This window comes from Acomys minous, assembly GCF_964271855.1.
Source record: "Acomys minous genome assembly, chromosome: 2".
NCBI classification, from domain to species: Eukaryota; Metazoa; Chordata; class Mammalia; order Rodentia; family Muridae; genus Acomys; species Acomys minous.
This window is the reverse complement of record NC_140484.1, coordinates 40,518,003-40,539,293: the sequence shown is the minus strand read 5'-3', so window position 1 is coordinate 40,539,293 and position 21,291 is coordinate 40,518,003. Positions and strand designations below refer to the sequence as shown.

Sequence of the window (21,291 nt, the reverse complement as noted above, 5' to 3'; positions counted from 1 at the left end):
CAGTTCATTAGATCAATCCAGTAAACATGCCTTGGAGTGTTGGAAGTTAAAAGGGTGAAACAAACAAAAAAAAACCCCCAAAAATAGCAAAACAAAATTACAATGCTAGAAGAGGGTTTGCCTGAGATGGGGTGCCCCTGAGAAGTCCTGCCCTAAGAAGTCAAAAGTGATCATAACTAAAATATGTCAGTGACTAAGTTGTTGCTGTCTATTACAAAGCTTTCAAAATGATACATAGTCTTTGTGACTGAGACTCAGAATCCCACGTAGAATTCATATGTGTACACGCCCATGTGTGTATGTCCACATATGTATATACATGTAATACATGTAAGTGGGACAATCTTAGCTGTTGTTTATCAGGACCATTTTGTTACTTTGAGACAGGCTTTCTCTTAGGCCTGGAGCTCACTTAGTCTAGGCTGGTTGGCCGACAAGCCTAGGGGTCTGCCTGTGTCTACCTCCTTAGTTTTGAGATTATAAATGATGTACCATGTTTATAAAAACATAGATTCTGGGGATTAAACTCAGGACCATGCGTGTGAACATTCTCCCCAAACTCCCATGTCAAATTCTTGAATTGAGATTCCCAAAACCCAGGCTATCATCTGGCCTGCCTGCTGCACCTTCACAAAGGGAAGCTGGGATACTGTGTGTTTACAGTGTTGTCCCACCAAGCGTTGAGAACCGTTGAGTCATTGCGTGACTCCACACTCTGTCTACTTCCCTTTCAATGGCATTACTTTTTATAGCTAGGAAATTTTCTTGCTCCCCAAAACAACAATTTTTCTTAAATAAGAGCCCAAATTCACTCAAGAGCATCCATCCTTCCCTTATAGACAGCATCTTTCTATTTCTTCTGACTTCCTTCACTCATAATAGCTTTTTAGTACGGCAAGGGGATAGTGAAATGTGTGAGGCTATCTTCAACCAATGAAAATTTCCCAGTGGAAACCAGGTACGCATGCAATTTAATTTAGGACCGAGAAAATGGCTTCACTAAGTAGGTTTAAGGCACCTTCAAGGGAGAACTTCAAGAAATAAAGCTTGGAGACTCGTACTTACCGATCTCAGTCATTGTTATCCCTGGAGCTAACTGCCCGTTGTTGAAAGAGCTATAGGTAAACAAGTTGGGTACGGATGTGAGGTCATAGATAGGTTCTTGCTTTATCTGTTTGATTCCAGTCATGTCCAGTCCTGACTGATCGGGAGACGGCTGACCAGAATCTATGTTGTAATAACCCTCGGACTTGGGCAGGTCAATAACGTGCCCGTTGGCGTATGTGCCGCCGGCGTCGGTGTTCAGGTTACTGAGGCCATTGCTGATGCTGTTGCTGTACACCCTGGCAAGGGCCTCGGCCTCCCCGCTCTGCTGCTGGCGCTGCTCCTGCAGCCGCTGCTGATGCTTCTGCACCTCAGCATACAGGCTGTCCCGCTGCTTCTTGGACATCCTCCCGAACTTCACAGCTGGGATGGAGAAGAATAAAAAACAAAACAAAGCAAAACAAAACAGAAAACGGTGTGGTTACCGTATTCTTTAGTTACTTCAATCTACGGGACGTGGCTGGTTGTCCCTTCAGTATCATATCGATAAGTCCCGATTGCTGCAAGCCAGTGCTTCACCCATTTACAGTACACATTTAGGGAAAGATTATATTTAGAGTGTGTTGGTTCATATCATAGGGATGAATGCGGTGTGTGGTCCAGCTTTCCGCCACTGTAACATACCTGAGATGATCAACTTAGTAGTAGAAAACGTTTCAGAGGCGGGAGAGTGGGGAGGGGCGTGGCTTTGGAGAGAAGCGAGGGCAGGGGGCACGTCTGAGACAAACTGGAGACCTGCCTCAGGGCAGGCTACAAGGAGGATTTGGAGATAGTCTCTAGCTGAGCGCCCTAGCAGAAGCGGACACGGAGACTGAGGAGGCCACGCTCTAGCCAGGCAGGACTTACTGTAGAGGGAGGGGAATACCAATCCACCTACGAAACCTTCGACCCAAAATGTACCCTGCCTACACGTTGTGCAGAGATAAAGATAGAGATTGAGAGAACGACCAACCAATGCCTGGCCCAACCTGAGACCCGCCCCCATGAGAGAGACAGCCAACCCCTGACACTATTAATGATACTCTGCTGGGCTTGCGGACAGGAGCCTAGCACCATTGTCCTCTGAGAGGCTCCACCCAGCAGCTGATAGGATCAGATGTTGAGCCAAGCATCAGGGAGTCCTGTGGAAGAGTGGGGATAGGGGAAGGATAGAAGGACCGGGAGGGAACAAGACCGACAGAGTCATCTAACCCAGACCCATAGGCGTTTGCCGAGATGGAAGAACCAACCTAAGAGCATGCACGGACTGGACCTAGGCCTTCTACACATAATGTAACCAATGAATAGCTTGATCTTCATGTGGGTCCCCTAGTAAGTTGAACAGATGCTGTCCATGACATGGACTCTATTGCCTGCTTTTGATCACTTCCCCCTAACAGGGCTGCCTTGCCTGGCCTCAGTGGATGAGGATGAGCTCAGCCCTGAGGTGACTGGATGTGTTGGGGTGGTTTTGTTTTTGGGGGCTCCCCTTTTCTGAGGAGAGGGAGAGAGGGATATTGGGATGAGGGTAGGAGGGAGGGACTGGGAGGAAAGGAGGGAAGAGGATATGATCAGGATATAAAGTGAATATATAAATTAACAAATTAAAAATATATTAGAAAAAGTTTACTTTTGGCTCCCAGTATTCATGGTTTTTGTGCCAGAGGCAGGCGGATCTCTGACACTTCGAGGCCAGCCTGGTCTACAAAGTGAGTCCAGGACAGCCAGGACTATGCAGAGAAACCCTGAATAAAAAAAAAACAAAAACAAAAACAAAAAACAAAACAAAAACAAAACAAAACAAAACAAAACAAAACCCCCAAAAACCCAAACAAACAGACAAACAAAAAGCTTCCATAATTAATAGTGACTTTCTTCTCTAGGATTAAGATTGTCGGGTCCTTTGGGAGGAACCCACTATTTCAGCTTGGGTCATGTTTTATTGGGTAAGAACGAAGATTCAGGGAGTGTGAAAACTTCACCAGTTACTTTCATCTACATTTTGGAGCAAGAGGTAAGAGCCCTTGGATGGCAGCTTTCCTCATCTTCTCAGCTCTTGGGTTCATTTTTTCCATTTCTTGCAGCTGTAGCCTCAGACATTTTGTGGGACACTGAGGAAGAGGCTCCATGTGTCCAGGAGTAACATAAAGAGGCTTTCACAGCCCCCGCCCCCTCATATGGAGCCTAACCTCTGGAACTGTTATGAATAGTGACTTGTTTCTCATGAGCTGTCAGGCCCTCTTTTAGCATGTGCACATCCGAGGGCTGGGATGCCTGGTTCAAATCATCTTACTAATGGCTGGGACTATGGTAGTCTTAGAGATTCTTATCTGAGTTTCTGATTTCCTTTCTTTGGTGGCAGTTTTCCCATGGTATGTTCATATCAGGACCTCAGAGACTTTATAGGAGGAAGGCAGATAAATGTAGAAACAGTTGGGGGTTCAGTCATTCAGGCTGGATTTTTTCTAAAAACTGCCGTGCAGAAAGTACTCCTGGGCTCTACAGCTCAGAGGAGGCCTGCATTGTGATGCTGCTGCCATTGGTACCCTACAGCATTCATCCAAGTTCATCCTCTCCTTGTATTGGGAATGATGCTATCAAATCTTATTTGAGCCTGGGATGTTCAAAATGGAGACCCCACTTCCCATCCCTGATTACCTTGAAGTGTGAGTGTGTGATTAAGTTCTGGATAACAGGATATGTGCAGGAACATTTAGACACTCCTATATATAGTGGTATGTTTTTACCCTTCTTGCCTGTCAGATTGAGGCTATGGCTGGCTGGACTTTGATACACTCAGTCTCTCTCTTTCTCTTTCTTCTTACTCCTTAATCTCTCTAAAAGAAAATCCCTGCATCCTGGTTTCCCAGTGCTGCCTAAGTAGGAAGATGAAACAGTAATTATCTCGCAGTTCTTTCTCAATGAAGAGAAGCAATCTAATTAACTACTAACAAACTCCTTTTCCCTCTTAGTTGTTGCTTTCTCTGGATCTTGAATAGGTTTAGATTGTCGAGTTTAACTTGCTGTGTAGACACTGCTGTTATTGGACTGTGCTCCTCAGGATTTATTTATGGAGTGTAGTAGTATTTCCACTTGTCCATGGGCAGAATTCTATAGAATGTTTAGGGCCCCTTTGCTCAGGTGGCCCTTATGACAGTTATAGTGTTAGCAACACAAGAACTGAATCTGTTGCATGAGAGAAAATGCTGTAGAAATCTTACTGGGTAGTGTACATTTACTGGTTTAAATGATAGGAATTAAAAATGAAGAGTGAGCCAGTTTTCTTCATGGGATCAGACTGCCTTTAAAATATACTTGTCATTTAATCCTCAATTTAGATGTCTACGTATTTCATGGGAGTGTGATTGTATTAATGACCCCGATTCCTTTTACCTGCATCCTTTCATGTCTTTTTCCATGCCTAGTCCCAATTCCCTTTCAGTCTGTGCAGGCATACTGCCCAACCCTGGATTTCCAGGTACATGACCTGCCTCAGTCAGTGGGTTATTGACAAATGTGTTCCAAGCAGAGACTTGAAAAGGGCCTGTTTGATTGGGCACCTCACCATGGCAAGGATATGCCTGAACTAGATTGCTGAACAATAGGCTGTACAAAGCTGATTCAGGCCTCTTCCATCACTCAAGCAAGGCCATCTACCATCAGGAGGGTCACAGACCGACCTACAGCCAAAGCATGCTGACATGCGCTGTTAACCATAGGCTTGTAATTAGAGCTAACGATGTTGGGAAAGCACATTGCCAAGGGCTCTGCTATAATCATTTGGGACTCAACAGGAGAATGTACATCTCTTGTGTGAGGTTGATTTGTTATGTGAGTGAGCAATTGGAATAACCAGAAACATAAAGTGAATACCGTTCAGAATTCTTAGGCTTTGGTTTAAATCAAAGGCTTTATAGATGATGACTACAGAACTACTCCAGGATGGGTCCCCATTTCTTTCTGAAAGGTGTCTCACTTTTATGTTCTCTTCCACAATAAAGCTGGTGATATATCTTGGGAGAAAATGTGCAGTACACCAAGAAAATACACCTACTGAACTTCCTGACATGGAAATATTTTCTGGCTAATCTCTACAGACACACTGATGCATTCAAGGCTCCACTTTAACAAAGGCCTTCGACTGTTACATCTTCAAGTATTTGCATGCATCTCAGCACTCCCCAGGAGTGAGCACAGCACATATTTTAACTGTTTGCCTCTCTCTAACCTGATTTGTTCTGCTAATGACATTCACTTGAGTACTGAGACAGCATCTTCTTAAACTGCTGCCCCTTAAGGAAACCAGCACAATTCTGTATACATTGCAAGTGATTTACAAGTACTCAGGCCGACAGCGTAAGTACATAATACAAGCTTAACACTCATTGTAATCTCACACTAGCAAAGGACACTTCTGGGTGGGAGGGTCAGGAATCACTTCACTTTTGTTTAGAGTGTAGGACTTTAAGCAGAACAGAAGTTTTCAGGATGACTAGAAATTGAAAGTCATTTCTCCATCAAATGTTTGTGCTCCCTGCTGCACGAGGACTGAGGAGGTGGCTTTGAGACTCCAGCTGCATGACCATCATCAGTGACTCTGGTGTCCCTTCGGGAAATTGCTGTGTCTTACTCTATCTAAATCTGCAGGCTTCCACCTGCACCTCACTAGTTAAGCTGGCCTTAGTTTAACCCTTTCAGCACAGGAGATGAGTCAACGCCTCTAGGGGATCTAAGCCTTGTGCTGGAATTCTGAGTCAGTCTACTCATTGTGGCCCTCGGGACACTCAATGCTCAGGCAAACTTTGGATGTAGAAGGGTAGCTGCCGCTATGGAAGGCACAAGGTGGTATGTGACTGACTGGTGAGGACTTTCAATAGAGAAGCGCCACAAAAGGCCTGACTGTTGGCTTTTCATTGAAATTTAAATCACTGAGTGGTGTGTGTCACATGGCCCAGTTCTGGGTGGAAGACATTTTTTTTTCTGTGAAGTTTGTCTATGAACACAGCATCACTAGTGTTTTCACAGGAGTATGTCATCTATGAGAACACACTTTAGATACTTAAATATTATAAATTACATCAATATTTCACCCTCTAGAGTTTTGCATGGTAAACGTTAAGCTTCATATTTTTTGGAGGGGCTGGAGGGTAGTATCTTCCTATTGATATCAAACACTTTTCTACAAATAGTTCTACTGAGGATTGATTTGTAAAGAGTCCAAGGAACAGAAAAGCAGAAGCCAGGTTGGGGGGGGGCACTTGCCTGTACTCCTAGCATGTGGGGGGGGGGAAATGAAGCAAGAAGATCATCCTTGGTTACACAGTGTGTCTGAAACCAGTATGGACTATAGTCTGGGGTTCTATTTCAATAAGCAAACAAGCAAGTGAAAAAACAACCAACCAAAATGAATATACGTCATGGAGGAGAAGACTCAAGATACGCAATGCCTGTTCACACACACTTTTGCCACTTTACTGCACAATCACACATATGCATTATTTGAGATACATTTATTTTTCTTTAATTCACTGCCTAGGTAGATTTGAACAAATTTGTAATCCCTGAGCTAGAGGTCTGTTCATATATGAAGGAGGGGATAGGAAGCCAATGATTTGAATAGTAAAGCAGCTGTCTACCAAAAGCTGTGATGTTCCAGTGAGCAGATGTTGGTGAAGGCAGAGGCAGATGTAAGTGGCAGACAGCAAATGCATGTACCAAAATGATACTACTGTATCATTGAGGGAGATGTAAGGACATCTTCCTCTGGCTCCTGTACTACTGCTAAAGCACTGTGCCAGGGTTTTCTGAGTCAGTAGATGGGAAGGATAGTTAAAAAGCAGAAGGAGATGCTGCATTGCTCATCCTTAAGTCCTGATGAGACAAAATTTAGGATTCTTCTGTACCATATGCTACCATCACTTACTGGGACAGGGAAGCCCAGTCCCTGGTACTAGTGGGATTTGTTCAGGACACAAGGCCATTCATAATGCACTATAGGGCTACAAGAAATCTGGAGCAATATTCATAGTATAAGATTGTATGTGTTGGCTGGGCTGTGGTGGTACATGCCTTTAATCCCAGTATTTTGGAGGCAGAGGCAGGAGGAACTCTTTGAGTTGGAGGCCAGTCTGGTCTACAGAAGAGAGTTCCAGGACAGTCAGGGCTATATGGAGAAAATGTGTCTTGAAAAAAGAAAATAAGACAAAACAGAATGTGTGTGAATAACTAAAAATGAAAAAAAAAGAGGCAAAATTCTTTGTCTACTGTGTTTGAATTTTTTGTCTTGTACTATGAATCTAAGTAATTGGTTGGGTATGAAGGATGAACACACACTCTATCATCTGAGAGGGAACACAGGACCTCTGAATACATTTGCACTCTTCATCACTGCTCAAAATAGTCCTAAGTCTCTGGCTGAGTGTTTATGAACAGCCAATGAGCTGCCTCACTTTCCACAGACATGTGTCTGTTCCTAGCATCTCCATGTACTTAGTAATGTGTGTGTGCACCAGTCAGATGGCTCTGGTGGATGAAGGGCGTCTGCTCACTTAGGGCTTTCTGGCTTTAACCCTGAAAAAAATCTCACATTCCCAGGAAAACCTTCTTTACCAGACAGTGTACCCAGGTAGTCACTTACTGTCTAGAGTTACCTGGCTTTCTCTTAACCCAGTTGCGTAGGCTGCTCTGCAAGCCCTCGCCGCCGTCTGTTTTCTTCTTATTTCTCAGGCAATACTACATTTGATATGTTTCTGCTTTACTTCTTAATTCACGACCAGCACTCTGCTTCTTTTTTCTTTATATCCCCAATTCCCACAGTTAAAACTCTTTCCGCGGCTTGAATAGCCTCTAGCAAAACATCCATCTGAAGACTCTTAAGAAATAGGAAGGCAGAGGCTTACCATCTCTCGACATTCCTAGGGCAAGACACTTCTGCAGTCGGCAGTGCTGGCAACGGTTCCTGTTGGTTCTGTCAATTAAACAGTTTCGCTGCCTTGGGCAGGAGTACGAGGCATTGTTCTGCTGGCTCCTCCTGAAGAATCCCTGGAGAGGAGAAGAGAAAGCAAGGGCAGGAGGAGACTCAGAGGAAGGGCGACGTTAGCATACACAAGTCTGAACTTTGTACAGCAAGCACAGCTGAGTTTAATCTTTCAAAAGTTTTCTAATGCTTCTTGGAGAGCTTCTAGATGGTTCTGAGAAGACTAGTTGTCCACATTTAGGGACCCCTGACAGTATCTTGCCTTCAACTGTCCATTCATTCAATCGTTCAATGTTTACTTAAAGAATTTCTTTGAAAAGAAACCAGTTTTGCCCCCAAAAGAACAACAGGGAAGGGAAATTAAAGAAGTATGTCACTCCAAGGACAATACAGGCGGTAAACCTTAAACCCCTACCCAGATCTAGACAATGGACAGAACACTCTCCACAGTAGAGTGGAGAGTGGGATATGACTTTCTCACGTACTCTGGTGCCTCACATTTGACCATGTCCCCTGGAGGGGGAGACCTGGTGGCTCTCAGAGGAAGGACAGCAGGTTACCGAGAAGAGACTTGATACCCTATGAGCATATACAGGGGGAGGTAATCCCCCTCAGGAACAGTCATAGGGGAGGGGAATAAGGGGAAAATGGGAGGGAGGGAAGAAGGGGAGGAGATAAGGGATGGGATAACCATTGAGATGTAACAAGAATTAATAAAATAATATATATCTTGAAAACAAACAAACAAAAAACAAAACAACAAAAACAAACAAACAAACAAACAAACAAGAAATATGTCTTTGCTGACCAGGTATGACAAAGTCTGATGGGGATTATGGGCCTGGGTTTGAGCTCAGGGCTGCGGGGTTTGGTTGGATGTGGACTCAGCATCATCACCACTCTTCCCCACCCCCAATTCTATAATGCACTTTTCCAAATTAAAAATAAAAAGTTGAATTGTCCAGAAAGTGGTAGGTTTTTTTGGGGGGGCTTTTTGTTTGTTTGTTTGAGGCCAAGTCTTATCGTGCACCTCTGCCATCTCTGGCTGCCCTAGAGCTGCCTTTTTATACCTGGTTGCTTTGAACTCACAGAGATCCGCCTGCACCTGCCTCCCCAGTGCTTAGGTTTTGTGCCATCACATTGGGCAGAAAGATGTTTTTGAAACCCATGATTTTTTAAAATCAAAAATCACATTCTGAGTCAAAGAAATACTAAATACAATGTCTTCAACATAATAGAGGCAACAAGCAAATGGCTACTCTTTGGCTAATGGATGTAAGAGTTTTACGTCAGTTAGGTTTGGCTTCTTCTGGTATAGCAGAACTACAACTGCCCTTTGAAATCTGCAGCTGAGTGTATTGTTATCTTTTAATTCTTTGAATATCAACCTCCCTTAGTTTCCTAATGAAGAAAACACAATAAGGAAAATAAGCATTTTTTTTCCCCAGAGACATCAAAGTCACGGTTGTGATCGTTTCCCCCGGGGCAAACAGTTTCCCTAATTATTGCTTGTTCTCCAAATGCCTACAGTGAAGCGGTGAAAGTGAAATGTGCCACCAGCAAAATCATGATCTAGATAGGAATGTTTAGAAGACACGCAGGGAAAGATAGCCCTCAGCCTTGCTTTTTTTGGAAGTAAAAACCCTCCAAGAGGCTTAATATTGAGCCCATAATTTCTTTCAAACACCCGTGTTTCCTCAGGAGAATGGAACAGGGATGGTTAAAGTAAAGCATATGAAAGGATCAGCTTGGATATGAAACATACAGTTCACTATAAATAAAAGCTATTAGGAAAAAGGATGTTTCAATACAGTAGTAACATCAATATCAATATGAAAGTTCTTAACAGTTTAAAGAAAGAAAGGAATGATATTATTGCTTTTGTCTTCGATTCCAGTGGGGCTTAACCAGGCACTGTGGAGGGGCTTTGTTGATATACAAGGACATTTCGAATGGCTATGTGGCTAAGGGCCCCTTTAGAGAGATTCCACACTGGTTTTGAGGTTCAAGCTTAGATCTATTAAAAAAGGACTACTTTTGCTTCTATATCTTCATGTGTGGTGTTTACTACACTAGTGATTGTACAATAAGGCTCCATGAATTCAGCGCAGTTTGATCCTGGAAACAGGAATCCACCTAAGTCCCCAGGGGCTGACATACCTGTTTTATAGACCAGGAAAGCCATCCAGAAGCCTGATCACACTGCCTTGCTGCTGACTTACATCTTAAGGAAGAACCGCATGGTTAAAAATCTTTTTTTTTTAATCTTTGGATATTGGAGTGCCACTTATTGAAAGAGTTTGGCAGGGAAGACATTCTGAAGCCACAGCTACGAGCCCTAATTTACAGCCAATTTGACATTAATTATGAGTCGTTTCTTGCTTATCTGTTGCTCATTATTGCAAATGAGATTTTTGGCATGAAAAATAGGTTGGGTTTCACATTTTACTGAATGAGTAGGACTTGAATAAGTTTTGGGGCTGAACTGATGTTTACCATTGTTGCGTATGTTGACTCTAGAGCATTATTGCAAAAAGTCAGAGGCTGATAGCTGAATGCACTGACACGGACACCTGATAGGAATGGGAGATTTCGACTGGAGAAAACTGTAGCATATTTATACATGTCGGCTTTTCCCGTGAAGTAAATAAAAGTAGTGTGATGTGCAGCCAGTTTGATGAAAACCTCAGAATATACTTTCTAGTGGCAACATAATTTCTTCGATGTTGGATTAAAAGGATGACAGGAGCCTAGCCCCTTGTTCCTGCTGTTGACATGTTGAGTTATGTTTATTCAATATTTAAGAGCTAATGGCATAAAACTGCTTCTTAAAATGAATATATCTCCACAGTTTCAAGCCCAGTGTTTTTTCAAATGCCATGTATAATGAAATAATGAGTGTGCAACACTCATATACGGAACACTTCAGTGGCTGCGATGTAAGGTAAACTAGGGCTCTTAAACCTGCAGAACAAGCCTGTAGAAATGCCATCACTGGAAAGTGTTCTCATTAGAGACTTACTAATGCTTATGACAAAGACCATTTGTCTGCCTACCCAGAGAAAATGACTTCCTTACGGAGGGTCAAAGAAATAGTCAACTTCTTGCTTTGCTGTATTGCTTTTGATTGATGGAATAAAAAATAGCCTGCTAGTGGCTGCTACATAGCTTTTAGTTCTAACTTTGTAGAAGAACGGGATAAAGGGCTGTTCCATGAACTCTGCCTGAGGATACCAGCAGCCGTCTCCCTTCCAGACTGTTGTTCCACTATGTTGATTTTTCTTTTCTCGTGCTATTTTCACTTGTTTTTCAAATTTTTATTATTTGCTTTTTCAATTCCCAGTACTTCATTTTTTTTTTTTGAGATTTGTGAAGGCACCGTCAAAATGTGAAGAATAATGCTATCTTGGCAGTTATAATCTGTTTTATACTATTTACATTTAAAAAGTCTCCTAAGGTTATGATTGGATCCCAGAATTTACGAGTGCGTCACGTTGCGTTCAGTTTACTGACCTCAAAGGATTCACCTAGCCTGCATATTGCTAGTGGGTTTGTCAACATTCACTGGGTCCCTTGAAGATGGCACTCAAGTTTTGTTCTAGTTGTGCCTGTCTTCCTTAAACTCACTGTGGAAATGTTTTGAGTGGGCCTTGCTATTCTCATCCTCCCCTCCTTACAGTTTGCTTTTAAAACCTTACTCTTTGCTCCACAGTTCAGGGAACCAATGTAAAAATGTTAATTTTTTTTGAATTTTTCTAATTCTGAACTCTAGAATTAGAGAAATTATAACAGTTTAAACACGCGCTAAGGCATTATGAGACAGAGCTGGATGGGATCTCTGTTGCACCTCCTGCCACCATATGACCCTACTTCTTTGCTTTTCTCATTAACTTATTAATGCATTTACTTTACATCCCAGTTACAGCCCCTACCTCCTTTCCTCCCAGGCTCACCCCTCACCCTCATACCTTCTCCTCAGAAAAGGGGAGCCACCCCCATACCAACCCACCCCAACACATCAAAATGCATCGGGACTAAGTACATCGGCTCCCACTGAGGCCAGACAAAGCAGCCCAGCTAAGGGAACATGATCCAAAAGCAGGCAGCAGAGTCCATGCCGGGCAGAAGCCCTGCTCCAACTGCTGGGGGACCCACGTGAAGACCCCACCGCCCATCCACTACATATATGTAGGAGGCCTAGGCCCAGTTCGTGTACGCTCTTTAGGATAAACTAAGTGAAAGGCACAATAACTGCTTCTTTTGGAGAAAACAAGAGACCAAACAAATCTTGAAACCTGGAGGAAACGAGAGCTGAGGACGGTGCCTTTATAATGGATCCAGTTTAGCTTCGGTCTCTGCACAGAAACAGGAAGTGGGGAATGACCATGACAACGGATTCCTGCAAACAATGGAGCTCTGATTCCAACCGCAGCCACTGTTGCAGGTGTGAGTTCACTGCTGGAGCACATTAAGGTATCTTGCATTTTATATCAGCTACTTACTTGCAGATATTCTTCTGCGCCCGTATATGTTCATAAAGACATATAGAACATTAGAAAACACCTCATTCTTATTTTTCAGGTTTTGCTTGTATCAGGTTACGTCTGTGGTAACTGCTATTCCCTTTGCCCTGTATTTCCTGACCATCTTACCCACAGGAATGAGTTTGTCATTGGGTTGGTGGCATCCCTCTGAGGGAACAACTGACATATTGTGGGGGGAAAACTTGTACTCCTGGTCAGTTTCTTTTTCATATCTAGATCAATGGCATACATCAAATAAGATCTTGCTTATCCTTCAGAATTCATAGAAAAATTAAGATTTTGGGGGAATGCGAGTTTTTTTGAGGAGGTAGATGACTTTTGATAGATCTAGAGTCTACTTCTAACATCTAATGCTTTCAGTGTTTTTAAACTTTATTACTATTTTTATACTTTAAATGTATGGCTACTTTGCCTGCATGTAAGTCTGTGTACCATGTGTGTGCAGTGGTCAAGAAGGCCACGGGAGGGCACCAGATACCCCAGCCTAGAGTTGCAGATGGCTGTGAACCACTGTGTGGCTGTTGGGAATGGAACTTGGCTCATCTGAAAGAGCAACTAGTGGTGTTCATAACCTATGAGCCATCTCTTAGCCCTACTTTCAGTCTTGAATTATGAATTCTCTGCAGTGTGAGAATAAAGGAGTGTCATATGTGAATTGCTGTTGTCACCTTGGTGTCCTCTTTGGCTTATAGTCTTTATTTTAATCTTCAGTTCTATCAAATAGGAGTAGAATGGAGTCAATGTTGCTAAACTGGGAAGAATTGATACTTACATTTTTGTAGATGTGAATAGTTCAAGCCTTTAAATAAGCATTCATTTTTTTTTCCAGAAGCAACTGACCAGTTAGACAAAAATAGGCAAAAGGCAAAGGAAGAGAAAAGTCAGCCCACCCACCGAGCCAGAACTCCCGCCTGGCAGCCAGCAGGCACAAATATCCCTCAGGGTGTCTTCTTTAAAGCTTCTGCACACCACCACAATGTGGAGACCCTACCTTGCAGCCTTCACATGTGATGACTCCGTAGTGGATCCCGGAGGATTTATCGCCACAAATTTTGCATGGTATCACTTCAATTTGTGCTGAAAGAGGAAAAAAAAAAAGACATTTTCAATGGCTTTAATTGCCTTTAGAAAGTGTTCCTGTTCTCATGCTGATTGCCAAGGTGTTTGTGTGAGATTATAACAGAGGATGTTGGATAATGCCCTGCGGTCACCATTACTATTTCAATGGCTTCCTTCAGTTTCTTCTAAGGTGGTGGTTCTCAACTTTAGTAATGTTGTGATCCTTTAATACAGTTCCATATACTGTGGTGACCCCCGACCACCAAATTATTTTCATTGCATTTTCACACTGTAACTTTGCTACTGTTATGAACTGAAATGTGAAAATCTGGAGACACCTGTGAAACGGTCAGATGACCCCTAAAGGGGTTGTGATCCACAGGTTGTCAGCACCGCTGTTCTAAGGTCCAGATATTTATTTATCACTCTTTGCTTTTCAAACCAAATTTCACACACACACACACACACACACACACACACACAGAGAGAGAGAGAGAGAGAGAGAGAGAGAGAGAGAGAGAGAGAGAGTCACACACACACCTGCAGGTGTATGTTTAGAGGCCAGATGTTTCTCTTCCGTTCACTGTTTGCTCCTTTTAAACCTTGTCTTCTTTAAAATAACTTGACAGAAAAATCTTGTGAATTCAAGCCTTTATATTTCTTATTCTACTTTTGGAATAGGGAGTCATTAGAAGTTTTCACATAGTATTATCTCAATAATACTTTTAAATAACTAAATAAAGCAAGGCTGGAGTGTTGGTATTTTGTGACTGTACATGTGTGGCTGGATGGAGCGGCTACCTCTGTGAAAACACCATTGAAGTATCAACCAATGCTATTTAAATATCTGCAAAGATACTTAGAGATGATGACTCAGGAGAAGATACGGCAATAACTATGATACTCTTATTAACAAAAAGGTAAATAGTGAAGAAATCAGAAAAATAAGTTATATAGGAAGTCGGCATGTATTTAACTTCACTGGACATGAAGATGTTTCATTTTTAAAAGAGTATAAGAGATAGCATATTCTGGGGGCATATGTGAGTGTCCACGGCCGAGGTCATAGATTTAGGTTATCCCAAATTCCATGGTAAAATGTGAAAGGAGTTTCATAAAGTTTTATAGTTTTACAGAACAAAAAAAAAGTCATAAACCAGGCAATTTTTTTTAACCAGGCAATTTTGAAATGCATTGATGGGTACATCAAAGAGATGGTCACTGCAAAGTGGGGGATGCTTTTCTATAGGTCTCCAATGCTATCTGATGACATCCTGAGCTTTTGGGCTGCTGGAAGCTAGTGGTCTGCTAAAGCAATAGATTCGAAAAGAGCTTTATATATTAGTCACAGGATGTTAGTTCTGACATAGTGGTGGGGATAGAATGGCTATCCAGGGGGTTCAAGCTATCATAAAATGAGTTAATTAGCCCTGGACCTGCAATATTCCAACCTCTCCATATCGCTGCAGTTTTAACAGGAAGACAGTTCATTTTACAGATTGTATGGAATTTGTTTTGGCTTAAGGGAAAGACAAGGGACATTGAATGAAGATCGGTCAGAAGCCTAGTATGACTGTGGCTGGCAACCGTATAGAGTAATTGGCTCTAAGGGAAATTTGGGTCAGATGGCCACACAGAATTCCGACAGCAGACTTTGGAGCCATTGGAGCTAGGGAGGGGAGTTTTCACCTGATCCTACTTGCCACCAGGAATGGACAAAACAAAGAGCAAATGAATGGTGAAAACAAGGCTGATATGTAGCTCAGTGTTATAGTGCTTGCACAGGGTGAGGACAGCCCTCAACTGAATCCCCCCCAAAACCACCCCACACACCATGTGAGACTCGAAGAGAGACCTTTAGAGCTCTGCAGGCTAAGTAGAAAAAAGCAGGTCAATGAAATGTGACTCCTGACATGGGAGTTAGGCAATGGCAGCAGAGAAGGCCTCCACTCCAGGACAGAAGGTGGTGAGGGGGCATGTACAAGGATGCTTCAAAGTTGGAAGTGAGATTAAATGCTGAAAGGCAAGGAAATGGAAGCTGATGAAGAAGTGGAAGTGAGTTCTATCTGCCAAAGTGATAGACTGACTAAAATGGTGACACGAGGGCCAAGGACGTGGCTGGGCAGTAAAGCACTTGGCGAGCATGCATGAGAGCTAGGTTTGAGCCTTAGCCTTGGAGCAGCAGTGGAGACCTTTGTGGAGTCTGATGCAGTGTGGGACTGGGGCACCCACACTTTCATGGCGCATCTCCCAGGAGCCTGGATGTAAAATGTCTTGGAAGGACATGGGTTTGGCTTCATGGAACTTATTAGAGTGCAGAAATTCCTGTGTTTGATAGTACTCTAAAGAGTTGTTAAACTTATTCACACGAAGATCTGCCATTTCCTTTCCCAATTTAAAATAATTATGCAAAATATCCTTCAGAATACTTTGCGCATAAAGTTGACACTTGCATACACTTCTATAGTTTCCCACTCTTGGAGACACAAAACAAACAAGTGCAAAGCATTGCCATCTTTTGTTACGACTTCACACAATAAATGTATTATTCAGCTTTAGGGCAACAACATTACTTTATTCAGAATTAAATAAGCCACAGACACTTCAAGTTATCTTTTTCTTGTGTAAGATAAAGGATTCAATCGAGGGAACTGGGGATGCAAATATGACTGAAGTGCTTTCAGGATTTGGTGGTAGGGAACCAGGAGGTTTGATACTATTCCCTTTTGCCCTCCTGGTTCGCACCCCTTAATTTACCAATATGTAGGGCTGCTGTAGCTAAGATAAAATTTCTGAACTTATGTTTTGTGGCTTATAAATATAGTATTCCTCAACAAACATTGAGACGACTATTTTCTAAGAATGTCATCACTTCATCATTTCATCATTGACTGATTTCTCCCCTAAGAATTTAGGAAAAGAAGCATATGTCAAAAAGAATAACATGCCAGAAAACAATTTGACATATTATTGTATCTTTATAAAATATATTTTAAAAAATAATTCAATAAATCATACAATAACTTATTTGTACTATGGGTTTCAAACAGTGGGTTATTTATAGTTACTATAAAATGACTAAAATAATCCCAGGTAGCCATTGAATAGTTTGTGGCTCATATGATATTAAGTCAAAGGCTCTCTTTGCATAAATTACTCCGCAGGGAGTAACTTACACGTGGGAGAATCTGCTTCAATACATTCTTAATTATAAAATGATCTAACTTTAAAGGAAATGAAAATAGAGGTAATTTGCTCCCTGAGGTGTAGGAAGATGTTTTTGAAAGACACAAAGGTTATCTTATACATCTTCAGAAATACAAATGAGATAAGGAACATTCAATAGGGCATCTGCATATTTATACATATTCATAACCTTGGCTCTACATGTAATCCTGAAGAGCTACAAACATTTTAACAGCATATTTTAAAGAGAAAGAAGTCACCTATAATGTGTATATATGTTTTCTTATGTAGAAGAAAGAATTCTCAGTTTAGAAATCCTGTGGCTGTTTTTATTCTGGGAGAATAAGTCTTCTGAGGTTTACTAGAAGTGAAGATAAATCCGAGTCATTTAAAGTAGTAGCCACTTTTCTTTTCCCTCATTAAAATCTCCTATCCAAGGTATAACTTTACAGTTTATACCATGTGTTTCCTACAGCACATCTCTAGGCCAGACTTTCAGACACCAGTGAGGATACTAGACTGCATCGTTGTTTAGTGCTTGTTGTTTTTAAGTTTCTTGCTATGGGCAACTACATGGCTTCCCTTGGAACTACACTGTGCAGACCTAGTATCACATTCTCTGTCATAGCTTTTTAGGAGCATTTTAGGAGAGTGAGGCTGCTAGGACCTCATTAGCTATGGCAGGAAGAGGAAACTGAAGAGAGAGGTGGTATTTGGTATATTTGCTTGGTTCGTGGAGATCTATTTCTCTCTCTCTCTCTCTCTCTCTCTCTCTCTCTCTCCCTCTCTCTCCCTCCCTCCCTCCCTCTCTCTCTCTCTCTCTCTCTCTCTCTCTCTCTCTCTCTCTCTCTCTCATACACACACACACACACACACACACTAACACACACATCTATCTATCTATCTATCTATCTATCTATCCATATCTATATATCATCTATATCTATCTTCATCATCATTTATCTATCATCTATCATCTACATCTATTCAGTGCGACAGTCATTGAGAAACAAATTTAGGCTATCTAGAATGACCTGAGGGACTGATAAAGCTTACTTGGTTTTCATTTTGTTCAACTTATTAAGTCTCTCTTGCCCTTTCCTTGCCCAGAGTATCCTGCACAACTCTGCACAAAATCCTTGTCTCAGTTTTTCCTGCTTATTGAAATATAATGCCTCTTTAGTTCTGCCCCATTCAAGCCCCTGCTGGTTACCTCAGGTGTTAAGGTCAGAAAACTAATTCAGGCTAATGAGTTAACCAGAAAATGGCTCAGGAAAACACTGTGGCTCTTAAAAAGCATCCCTCAGGAAGGCAGTGATGGTGAGCCTGCCAGGTACATTATGCTGGGGGCTGGTGCATTTTACTGCACGTAATCTTCCAACTCAGCCTGGCCATTTTGTAGTCTGGGCATTCTAAGTTGAAGCAAAGATAAGGCTGTGCTTTTGTATGCGTGCATGTATGCGTGTTCCTGTGTGTGTCTATGTGTGTATGTGTGTATGTGTGTGAGTGTATGTGTGTTGGTAGATGCATGTATCAGTGCCTACAGCAATGCATTTGCATGTAAAAGCCTGCAGTCAACACTGGGTATCGTCTTGTCTTGCTTTCCACCTTATTTTTTGAGACAAGAGTTCTCACTGAACCCAGAGCTCACCTATTGTGTAAACTGTCTAACCAGTGAACCTCCAGATCTGCCTTGTTTAGTTCCCCTTATCTTAGAATGTGCGTCACAGCCATACTCAGGTTTATGTGGGTGCTAGGGATCTTAACTGAGGTATGTGTGTCTGTACAGCAATTATTGTAGCAACTGAGTCATCTCTCCAACTCTTGTTTTCTGTTTTTGTTGTCTAAAGGAGCTCAAAGCTGTGCTCCTAAACTTCCTTTTATCTTTCAGTTCAAATGAGAGATGTCACACACTCACTTTTCTGAAATAGACTTTAAGAATTAATGATCTGTTACATTTGGTATGAAAAGAAGAAACAGAAGTTCCAGAATGACAAAAGTTACATATTTTGGTGGAGCCCCTGGTGATTTTGATATAATAATAAGGGTTTTAGGAACTAAATGAATGAATCTACTGCACAAACTACCTCAAAGGCACAACCCCGGGGGATGGTCAGCTGGGAAGGGAACCTCCAGTAACTGAACTTTTCTGGCTTTGAGATCATGTTTCTGCAATATCTTCTGGGTTCTGATGGATCTTGCAGGCTGAGGTCTGAGTGCTGGACGCTATCCCGACACAGCACAGGCTGTACCCCTGCATGCTGGCCTTCCCTGCTAGTTTCTATTTCCCGTAACTTTTTGCAGTTAGGCTAAAAGTGGACAGAGCAATTAACTCTCTTAATGTCTGTGTGAAACACAATTTACACATGTAAAAATTTCCAATAAAGATGACTATTTTGGTTAAAAATCTTTTTGCAGATGGTCTCAGTAGCCCATGTCTTATGTCATCTACCCAGACTGTGTCTCATCCACCATCTGTGACAAATTCAAGTTAAAAAAAATCTCTGTACTCACCCTCTCTCTCCCTGGCAGACCTGAAAGTATCCACCTTTTTAGTATGGGATTGTTAGCATGGGTCACTCAACAGTCACCCCAAGGGACTACAGTGGAGGAGGTACATTCCACTGTAACTAAAATTAATCAGATAATAGCTCAAGGATGGGATGGAACGCACATAGGATCCTGAATATGTGTTCTATGTCATGCTAGAAAGTGATTCTAAGACCTTGGACCAGGCTGCATTTATGGGTACCTCTCCAGGGCAGTGTGCATCCTAGTGCCAGACTCCAACCTACAAACCTACCTTGCTTGTGAGATTTAGAGCACTCTTATTTCTACTAGAACATTCCTGAATTTGTTTCCTAGAACTCTTTTCTGTAATTTTCTAGGAGGTGGACTCTTCTTCCATTTGATTGATAAAGTACTCTTAAATGATTTAAGGATACCTTATACTTCATGTTGCAAGAAACTAAACTAAGAAAAAAATATGACCATATGACAATTGCAAACTCATTTTTCTCAAAGAGACAATTGTAAGGGGATCACACTGGGGCTGTTTTATTTTTTATGTAGCATCTTGTTACTCATATAGGGCTGCTTGTTATTTTCATTCTTGAGAACAGAAACAGTAGAAAATGGAACCAACAAACAGCAACTAATACAAAAGAGTAAAAACAATTACAAAAATTGCCTCTTAGCCACAGTGCACTTTTCATTGCTTCAGTTACCCAAGCACAACCATAGTATGAAAATATTAAGTGGAAATTTCTTTTTTTTTTCTGAGACAGCATTTCTTTCTGTAGCCTTGGCTGTCCTGGATTTGCTTTGTAGACTAGGCTGGATTTGAACTCATAGAGATATGCCTGTCTCTGACTTTCCAAGTGCTGGGATTATAGGTGTGACCCACTGCACCTCACAGAAAATTCTAGAAACAAACAGTTTAAAGTTTTCAATTGCATGGTGCCTGATTATAAAAATAAAATTTGGCATCTCATGCCATCCTGCAAAAAAAACAAAAGCAAACAAACAAAATAACTCTTTGCCTAGGGTATCCACACGGTATATGCTACCCATCTGTTAGTCATTTAGTAGCTGTCTTGATTATTAGATCAATTTGTCAGAATATCTGTATATTAGAAGCATTTATTTTTTTATCCTTAGAGGTAGTAAATATATTATGATGCCTAATTTCTGGATTAAGCTCCACCATATTGTAATGTGAAATGTCCTCATGGGCATACATGTTGGAGCACTTGGTCCTCAACTGATGGTACACTAAAAAGTTCAGCGGCAAGGCCTGTCTGGAGGAAGTGGGTAGCAGGCACAGGCTCTATGGGCTATAGCCTGGCCCTGGTTTCAGCTTGAGTCCTTTGTTTCTTGGAAAGAACCATGTAACAAGCAACTGCCTTTCACACCTGCTGAGATGGAGTTACTATGCCTCCCCTACCCCGTACCAATGTCTCTGAAAATATGAAGCCAAATAAATATTTCCTTCCCTGAGATGTTTATGTTATGTGTTTGGTCATAATGAGGAGTAAAAGAATTAACATTGGGTGAGCATTTGTAGGCAACAGAATAAATATAGTGTTTGGTGGTAGCCACTATTTCAAATAGTTACTGGAAGTTTGGGAGTATATATGAAAAGGGGGGCTCTACTTAATATAGGTACTTTTAAACACTTCTGTGTGCTCTAGTAGTTATAAGATCCTAAATTATGAGGTAATTCATATTTAACTCATCTTGTCCTGTTAATGACTTCATATTAATAATAGGTCTTGATGTCATTCAAGTGGAGACTACTTGATGTCTTTTGTCACCACTCAGTGGGCCTGCAGACCAAGGGCTTTGGCATAACCTGGGGACAAGTGCAAATGTCACCCAAGCTCAGCTGGGAATCTGCTTTTTTTTTTAAATCAAGCCACCCAGGAAAGTATTGAAGCTCAA

General features: G+C 41.7%; 1 protein-coding gene across 1 annotated transcript in view; it reads right to left on the bottom strand.

Moving 5' to 3' along the window:
* Positions 1 to 21,291, bottom strand: part of RORB (RAR related orphan receptor B) — a 185,609-nt gene that overhangs the window by 45,465 nt on the left and 118,853 nt on the right. Inside the window, exons 2-4 of the mRNA XM_084773785.1 lie at positions 13,595 to 13,680; positions 7,983 to 8,124; positions 1,066 to 1,467 (exon numbers count right to left, since the gene is read on the bottom strand). Of these exons, the coding sequence (XP_084629911.1) occupies positions 1,066 to 1,467; positions 7,983 to 8,124; positions 13,595 to 13,680 (630 nt within the window). The remainder of the gene's footprint in view (positions 1 to 1,065; positions 1,468 to 7,982; positions 8,125 to 13,594; positions 13,681 to 21,291) is intronic.